Source organism: Dreissena polymorpha, unplaced genomic scaffold, assembly GCF_020536995.1.
Source record: "Dreissena polymorpha isolate Duluth1 unplaced genomic scaffold, UMN_Dpol_1.0 chrUn016, whole genome shotgun sequence".
Taxonomy (NCBI): Eukaryota; Metazoa; Mollusca; class Bivalvia; order Myida; family Dreissenidae; genus Dreissena; species Dreissena polymorpha.
The window spans coordinates 345516-355000 of NW_026273330.1; the positions used below are offsets into that span (position 1 = coordinate 345516).

At 35.7% G+C, this 9485-nt stretch overlaps 2 protein-coding genes across 2 annotated transcripts in view; both read left to right on the top strand.

Annotated features, from left to right (window-relative positions):
* Positions 1–3249: 3249 nt before the first annotated feature.
* On the top strand, positions 3250–6378 carry LOC127863571 (glycoprotein-N-acetylgalactosamine 3-beta-galactosyltransferase 1-B-like). The gene is made up of 3 exons (XM_052403133.1): positions 3250–3398; positions 4873–5070; positions 5949–6378. Exons 1-3 carry the CDS (start codon positions 3330–3332, stop codon positions 6138–6140), a joined length of 459 nt encoding a protein of 152 aa, XP_052259093.1. The 5' UTR covers positions 3250–3329; the 3' UTR covers positions 6141–6378.
* Positions 6379–9457: 3079 nt separating this feature from the next.
* LOC127863562 (loricrin-like) overlaps positions 9458–9485 on the top strand; it is a 2568-nt gene continuing 2540 nt past the window's right edge. Inside the window, exon 1 of the mRNA XM_052403126.1 lies at positions 9458–9485. This exon is cut by the window's right edge and continues 111 nt beyond it. The gene's annotated coding sequence lies outside the window, so the exon portion shown is untranslated.

Genomic DNA, 9485 nt, shown 5'->3' on the forward strand with positions numbered 1-9485 from the left:
CCGGCAGTTTGCGTGTAAATAAGCTTATATTTAGCGAATTTCGACCTCCAGTCGACACGCCCCCTTAAAAGTTCCATATCAGAAATTGTCCGCGTATATTTTTGCCGATTGGCGGGATAGGACCGGAGTTCCAATTTTGTTGCGGATGTAGTGACGTATCGCTATCCGGGCTGGAATTGTAGTAAATGGAACGTGTATCTGTATTATTACAAGTGTCAGCAGGACATGCCTGCGTTATGTGGACTCTTTCACCTTGCTCAAGGCGAGGACTTGCAATGTGTAGACGGGCAACGTTGACTGAAATGGGCATATATCGTACTGAAATATCAATCATTTTTGTTCAATTATTCGTTTATTGTGTAAACGGAACGAAAATCCCTCAAAATTTGTAATACATAATAATAATAATAATAATAATAATAATAATAATAATAATAATAATAATAATAATAATACATTATTTATTATTATTGTTATGTGTATTATTATAATGCTTATATTAATAATAATCACAAATTGTGGTGCTTCACATTTATATTTCTTCAAATCATGTATCGTAGTTTATAATTGCCATATGTTGGTAATAAAACAGGAACTAAGATGCAGAAATCCCGTGCCCAAATTAGAATTGTAATGACATGAAGAAGTGTTTAACAGCATCGGTGTAAGATCAGATAGCTGGGTCGTGACACTGCGGAATTACGGGAGATAACGAACGATTTGTGTTTGAAGTTTTTTTCCATCTGTATTTGTATTCGGAATAATTGTTTACGGTGTTTATCCGGAACCAAAAATTTAAAATACAAGTAAAAGTGGAAGTCGATTCAAAAGAAAATTACCGATTTCCCTTTTTTTTCAAATGTCTTCAGTTCGAAATGTGTTTGATTCTTTATCTACGTTCATGAATGAAGGTACCAGACTGTGACTTATATTTTGGGATTTAAACCCTTCACAAGTTTGATATTCCTCTTTAACAATCGTCCTTTACCGTACACGCACATATTTTGAACATATTGTATATTATTACACCGTTTGAAGCCGTCGTTTACGCGATTGATTCACTAAAATATCAGTTTTATTGTATTTTGTTTCAACTTTAATCTTTAAGCCCTTATTTTGTGTAAAGTAACGTCGGTGCGATTAAGCGGTTACGTAAGTACGATTTAAGCTACGACATCATAACGAATTTAGTTTGTAACATCAGTACTAGTGTAATTTTGAAGTTACTTAAAATTTAACTTTGAAGTACGATTTTAGATGTGGCATTATTGTGATTTTAGCTGAAAACAGGGACCTTAGGCAGTACAACAGAAGACAATACGCAGTTGACCATGAACTTTACAATTACGAATCCATCATGCATCCTAATATCGCGATTATCCTAAATCAACGTGAAAAAGTCAACCACTAAACAGAGAAAAAATATGTGAATATCAGTCGCGAAAACCAGCGAAACCTCTAGCCGTCCATCACAACAGTGAACATTTCATAACATTTTTCAAAAAGCCGTAAACAAAGGATATCGGTGCCAATCCATCTGTCTCCATTTTGAATATCGCAATAATCTAAAAAAACAGAGAAGCTATCTTATGTTTTAGTTTTAAAAAGCACAAAACAGTTGATAGCCAAAGAAGAAAAGCAAACAAGTTGATATTTCCAATAGTCCGCCATCTTGAATGTCATAAATTCTCACACCAGACGAGATTTGAGGATGCAGAGCGCTACCAAGAACCTTTCGAAATACGCAATCATCTCGCTCCTACTCATATTCATTGTCGTTATGGGAGTTTACTTCATTTTCTCTAACAGAGGTAAGTACCGAACTTACTTTCCCAACGGTTAGTTCTGTTTAAATGTACAGAACTTGAATTAACGGAAATGTACCTCCAGTTTAGATCACGGAACTTTCAAAATTGCAGCCATGGAATGTCTATTACAAAAATTAAAAGTCATGACGGTTGCAATGTGAACAGGTTATAGGTGTACTAATTTGTGTAAGACTTGACTAAAACAAAAAATCTTATTACTTTAAGAAGTTCAGGACTTGTGTTAAACTTGAAAAAAATGAACGCGATCCTTGCCTTAGGTTTTGGTACCTTACGTTTTTTAAGAGCTAAACAATTATACTGAGTGCAGCCGCGCATTATGGTCAGAACCACCTTGTCCGCTATAAAATCGGGCGAGGTTGTGTGATCGTATTTGCGGACAGGGTAGTTTCTGAACAGACTGCGCAATTACCGCACGTGGCATTTGATCATTGTTTGCAGGCGTCGCTCCAATAATGATGTTATATTATGTTTTGTAATTCCAACACCGTCATTGGCATTGATGTCGGGATCCAGCATAAACATGTTCCTGTGGACGACATACCTCTCACTCACGACGATAGTTAGTATAAACCCTTGTTTAATTTCAACCTTTTCGTTTAGTTTTAACATTATTGTAGCTCGATTGCATCGAAAGCATAAGGCTAATTGGGACGCTTTCGAGCCCATTTTATTTAAATAACCAGTACTTGGTGTCTTTTGGGAGGAGATCTAAGGAAAGCTCCGACAGCGGTGATCAAACCAATCACCTATACGTCGTTAGGCAGACATATCCTCCACACAACGGCGAACTTTATGGTATAAAAATGAAATAAAAATGAGACACAACACATGAATTAAGAAATTACGTACCCAACTGAGGGCCATTTACAAAGTACTGACGAGCCAGGCATACCTAAATTGTTGATGGGCCGAAGTCGAGGACCATTTTTTTGCCATTGGATCTAAATTGGATTTTCTCTTTCTTATATTGTACCGAACATATTCATGATGTGTACAATCAAGTGTATAATCAATGATTTTAACAGCATTGACACACATGGACAATATTTGCATAACTCTCGAAGTGAGGTCCAATCTAGGACATCTTCAAATATTGAAATATACCTATATTTCACTATTAATCCAATATTTTCATCAATCATCTTTTATTAAGAAAACATTGGATACTACTTGGAAATGTTTGAGCCAAAACTGTACCTTGATTGAGAATACCGGTTTTGGGGCCTTATCAAATCTCAAAGATTTACGACCGTCCAAGATTTATAGACAAACACATAATTTACAACATTTATATATTGTAATTGTAATTACAACTGCATATTTAGCTCACAATAAATACACATTTATGATAAATATATTACTTAAATAAACGGCACGTGAACTTGCATCGTAACTCAAATTTTTCATAGGATGTTTAAAAGTCGTGCTCTGGAAAGTTCGTGTTTTGTTCTGTCATTATAAGGTTACCAGCTGGAGCCCACCTGGTTCGACTCGCCCTACATGAGCGGCGGAGCAGGATATGTGTTCAGCCGAGCCGGGCTCAAGCGCCTCGTTGAAAAGGGATTCCAGGTGAGATATCACTATATAATAGGGATCCCAGATATCATTAAAAACTAGGGATCTCTGGTTACATACCAATACATACTTTGATATCAGGCCTTGTGACTTTTTAATTACAGGTTAGATATCAGTAAATGTTATAGATCCAGGCCAGATTTCAGTAAATTCCTGGGATACAGGTAAGCAATAAGTGAACTCGAAGGATTCCAGGTCATAAACATACAATAAGTGGCCACATTAGAATAATATATATATTTCGTGTTCTTTTATAGAAAGAAACAACTTAATTTAGAACTCAATATATCATGGTGCATTGTGTTTAATTATATGCGTAAAAAAATAATTCATAGGGGATCAAGGTTAAACCACACTCAAATAATTTAACCCTTATATTTGTATTTGTATCCTGATGTTCATTAAGCCAGTGATTTATCTTCTTGGGAAAGTTTAGACATGGACAGGTGTTACATAGAAGTGGATGAGTTCCAACTTTTTCAGATTACATTTTTAGTAGCCAAATTACGTCACAAGCATCCGCATTAGGCGGATAGCTAGTAGATGACATATTGCATACACATGCAAATCAATCTATACAAATACAAGATTTCGTTCAGAAAATGTGTTAACACAACATAAAGCATACGTGTGTTGTGAAAATGTAAAACGAAACGTTAGTGTCTGGGTTTATGACAGTAATATTTACCCTATCCCACGTGTGGCACTAATTTGGATACCATTGTTAAATGTTAAAGGGGCCTTTTCACAGATTTTTGCATATTTTGAAGTTTGTCATTAAATGCTTTATATTGATAAATGTTAACATTGGATCTTAAAAGCTCCAGTAAAAAATCAAGAACAAAATTAAAAAAAGGAAAAAAAAGTAGCCGGTATCAGGGCTCGAATCAGTGACCCCCGGAGTCCTGGAGTTAGTCTGAAGTAAAAACGCATTAGCCCTTTCGACTATTCCGCCGGGTATAAACAGTTTAAGTAGTTTATACCTTATATAAGCAATCTTCGTAATTTCGTAAATTTAAACGACAACAACAGAACTCTCCAAATTATTCAATCGTTTCGCGTTGCAACGCTTTATAATTTTTAGGTTTTCAAATCGCCAAAAGATACATATAATGGCTATATTGGACTATGGTAAATGTTCAGTTATACTGTTTCCTCACAAATATCATAACTAAAACGAAAATTTGCTAATCTGAAACAACTTTTTTCAATTTTGTCAATTTACCAAACCGTGAAAGGATCCCTTTAAAGCAAAGTTATTATATATGCGATTGATGTTAAATGTTTAATAGAACGAGGGCGTGGAGCGCTATGCGTCTGAGTTGATTATTTCTGGTCTTAGCTAATGGAACTAATGAGACTCTATAATCTAGTTTCTAGGACAAGTGGGCCGGTAAGTATTAGATTTACCGGTTTCGAATATAATGGGATTCGGTTAGACTTGATTTACCCGTGTCTTACCTTTCAGAAAAAGGGCGCTTGTCAGGAAAAGGGAAGCTTCGAGGATTTAGAGGTCGGCAGATGCGCAATGAAAGCCGGTGTCAACATACATAGCTCTCTCGACAGATTCGAACTGGAAAGTTTCCACCCGGATAATATAAACGACTACATTCTTGGGCCTCCACCGCAGTGGCTTTATTATTATTCTAGGAATAAACCAAAAGGGGTAAGAAAACAGTTTTGTTTACCGGTGTGTTTTTATGATTAACTTGAAAAAAATCACATACACAATTTCAAGTACAGTTTTGCCCAGGAAACGGACTCGAGAGTGCCTAAATAAGTCGAGTCAATCGATGCGAAAGTAAGGTTTAAATTAAGTTGGCCTTCGTTTATATCACTTGATTGTTTTATTCACGTTAATTGTAACATAAAGACGATTTGTAAAATTGTGGCAATGAATAATCTGAAATAATGGAATTCGCAAAATCTGAGGTAAATCTAAAATACTTTATGTCAGAAGATGACACGTGCAGTGTATGGTTTAAAACCACGGTATATATAAAACTAATTTCAAGAATCAAAACGCTTTTTTGAGCGAACATGGCCTCGACGAATATGAAACTATGTTATTTGTTTCAGTAAATGCATTCCAGGATTTTAAAATGCGATACGTGCAAATAAATTATTGTTTTACTTAATTTAAATAAACTTAAACAATCACTTTTTTGCTTTCAAAGTTCGTTTATTATGTGGAGGAAAAATGTGCAATTTTTGTGAAGGGACATTTGGCTGAATTTGGGCATTTTAAATGGGCGAACATATGACCGTTTATGTCTCAATGAGGCATTCAGTGTGAATATTTATTGAGAATAAGAGGCGAGGCTTATAACTAAATAAGCCATTATTGTATTCGTGCTGAGCCTGATATAGTAATCTGTTTTTCTGTTTATCGGACGTCTTCGTCCCACATTCTATAAGAAATAAGGAAATATAATCGCAGCGACGCTGCGTTGAATTAAAATAGTTCACTGTTTATATGATGTCCGTTGCTCCACCTTTGCCCTATTACATACAAACTTCAAAGTTTTGGAACGTGCATTTCAGGGTTCCGAGTGCTGCAGTCAACTCAGTGTCACGTGGCACAGGATGGAGACTCGTGACATGCTCGTGTTTGACCACCTGCTCTACAAGACGCACGTGTACGGGCGCAACATGGCGGCCTCCTACATCAACTTCTACTCGTACAGCAAAGTCAAGAAATTACCGAACGGAGTTCCCACCATGACAAACGTGTAGCATTAGAAAATTAGCATATGTTCTCTTTTTGTAGGGAGCATTCTCAGTATCGTTCCTAAACCATGATTACCTCGAAAATTACATAGCAACTGATATTGTGCCGTTATATGGAGCACCCATAAATCGTTTTGTTAACCATTAAAATTACGTGTATATGTGTATATGTTCAATCTTTAATCTTTGGCATGGATGCATTAAATTATTCAATTTGATAGGATGTTTTGAATTTATAGTTAAGGGCGAGTGTGTTTATTTATATTAAAATGGTGTCATACATGTTTCTAATGTATTTCATTCAACAACGTCATACAACTCCCCAAACACCCTATCACTTGTATCCAATCTAAACGCGGCATTAAAACACGTGACTTTGCATAATAAAATGTAATGATGCTTTGTGAATTAAAATGCTCATTATTTCATTAACCTCAGCACATTAAGTTCATCATAACATTTGGGTACCGGAACAAATGTTATGCACACACAATAAGTAGAATAACTTTAAGAGCACGGTGTTTGTAAACTCGTGTTTGGCGCTTGATTTCACCAAACAAATTTAATGATACACATTTGTGATGATTGCTATTGCTATGATGATGATGGTGCTCATGATTACGAAGACATTATTATCATGATAGTTTGATGATGTTGTTGTCGATGATGAATTAAATAACGATTTAGGCACACACATGTTCATAACGCTACTTGCTGATGATGATGATGAGGAGAACAAAGAGGAAAGAAGAAACGGTTGGTTTCTTGTGTACTTGAATTAATCCGTCGATTAGTAGCGTTTCGAACACGAGTCGGATTAATTCAAGATCCCAGAGAAGCTCACGTAATATTCTCTTTATCCTACACTATTTCAAAGTTTATGTTGATGGTGAAACCATACGAAAAGCGTTAAATAGTTAAAAACAATAGCCATAAAGGGTTAAATAAACTAAATTTTAGCACAATAATAAAAAATATGTGTGATCTTTTCCGGTTACGGCCTTCAAAATAGTCCTTAAAAATTCCATGCAGAAGCAAGATTCCAAGACATAATCTCGCTGTATGTCTCCATTCAAATTAAATCAGAATTCCAAAAGCGTCTGACTAAAACAGAACTCTGAGGGTATTTGTAAAACTTGAAATCTCGTTCTTCCTAAAGGGCTGCCATGTTCTACATTTAAAATGTGCATCACGTCAATCTTGATTAAGCTTTTATCCCCCTCTGATAGGTAAGGTAAGTATATAAACATTTTTATCTGAACATAAAAAACACAGATCGCTTTCCACCCACATTTTCACATTTTTCTAACTTGAATAAGCAAGCAAAACTTTAACAGGTTTTGTAGTAATGGGCTTAATCACCATGCATTGTTTAAAAAATATGTTTTGCTTCCGTGATAAGTTGAAAATATTCACAAGGAAAATACATGTATTCGTACGCTTCTTTTTGGCGTTTCCGGAACATATTGTATCGAATTTTCACCCTTAATACAGATAAAGGAAAACACTCAAAACACGAAGCGAGGTACGGAATTGCGATGCGAATTTGCGATATTAATTTCGTGATTGCGCATCGGAATTTTACTTTGCAGTTTCGCTTTTTTACTTGGTTTCTCGTGCTTATACTATATGAAACAACGAGTGGCCTTTACGAAACGCAACATCATAGAAACAAAACCGGCTTGCCTTCTTTTTAAATATTTCCAAGGATGCAAAATGATAGAACTCATATATCAAACAATTATCACATCAATGGTCATGTTGAATACATATATTAATGTTGAAAAAAACAGATTAAAACAATATCTGTAACTTGTAAACTTTGCATTTTTCAATACTACTATTTTTGGGAAAAAAATCAACTGCGTATGTTGATATTTGAACAACTTTAAAGTATTACAAATATAATATTATTGTAAGTAAATACATGTAATGACATTAAAACAAAGTGATCAAATAAGTGAACAAATCCTTATTTAACATTTTAAGGATTAGCTGTCACGGATAAGGTGTCAACCATCCAGCAGTCATTGGACGGTTTCATAGCATACATACTCTCAAAGCCGTGCCATCATAGTAACCAATCGGCTGATGACTAGATAAGCTGTCAACCATCCGGCAGTCATTGGACGGTTTCATAGCATGCATACTCTCAAAGCCGTGCCATCATAGTAACCGATCGGCTGATGATCTATGTACCTTAAGTCTCGCTTTGAGAAAACGGGGCTTAATGCATGTTCGTAAAGTTTCGACCCAGATTAGCATTGCGATCCGCACAGGTTAATCAGGGACGATACTTTCTTCCTTAGCCGGATTTTCGCTAAGAAAATAAATTGTAAAACGCAAAATACCATAACAGCAGAAAGTGTCGACCCTGATTAGCAATATCGGACTGCACAGGCCAATCTTGGACGACACTTTACGCACACGCAATTAGCCCCGTTTTCCCAGGACGCGATTCAATATATCTTGATATTATGATTTCTTCTTGTAAATTCGTAATTTAGCCGTCGGTCGGTAGGTCGGGCGGGCGTTCGGATGGTCTACCCGAAGACAAATCATTAATCACTGGATACATAAAGTGTATATATAGATTTCTTTCAGCAAAACTCATTTGTATATTTGCTCAAATAAGGTTGAGATATTCGTGAATAGACAGCGATATATGCTAATTAATTATGCTAAAAACACTTCAATACGGATCTACTTATGTATTCGATTATGAACTTGTTTATCTATCAATCGGCGACTTTTCACAGTTATCAATTTGACTCATTTCCTCTGTCTGTAGTTGTGCACATAGACAGTTGCGTAAAGGTATTAAGGTCATCCCTCTGACACACCTGCCACCCGTATCTCTCCGTATCTCTCCGTATAGCGCATCAGATGTAGACGAACGAGGACCGACCAGCCAAGTTGAATTCAGTGGTATAATTGATATGAGCCGTGTTTTATTGATCATCATACGACACGTTATAGTAACGACTGAATTTAGTAATTTTAAATTCGACATTGACAATAGGTATGTTCCTGTGAATTAGGATATTAAAGAATTGGTATCGTCATTCATGTTAACTTACCTTTTTCCAAACTGTTGATTCATTTTTCACAAAATCAACCGTATTACTAATGAAAAAATTATCCCATCGTTATTTTTTATGAAACGTTTTTTTTTTAGCTATTTTTCAAAACGTATTATGTATGCTTTGTGACGTTATATCAAACGATGACGTTTGCAGTTAAACCAACAAGTGAGTAAACTGAGAAACCTATGCTCCATATAATTTACTCTAACATAAGTCTATTTTCACGTACCAGGCGCAGTTCCGATCAGCGGCGACACGTACCGGA

Bases quoted from the DNA above. Each gene is read 5' to 3' on its own strand.
- LOC127863571 (XM_052403133.1), top strand. From the start codon at position 3,330: ATGAGCGGCGGAGCAGGATATGTGTTCAGCCGAGCCGGGCTCAAGCGC. The intron at 3,399-4,872 runs GTGAGATATCAC...CTTACCTTTCAG, and splicing joins TCGTTGAAAAGGGATTCCAG to AAAAAGGGCGCTTGTCAGGA. The intron at 5,071-5,948 runs GTAAGAAAACAG...CGTGCATTTCAG, and splicing joins CTAGGAATAAACCAAAAGGG to GGTTCCGAGTGCTGCAGTCA.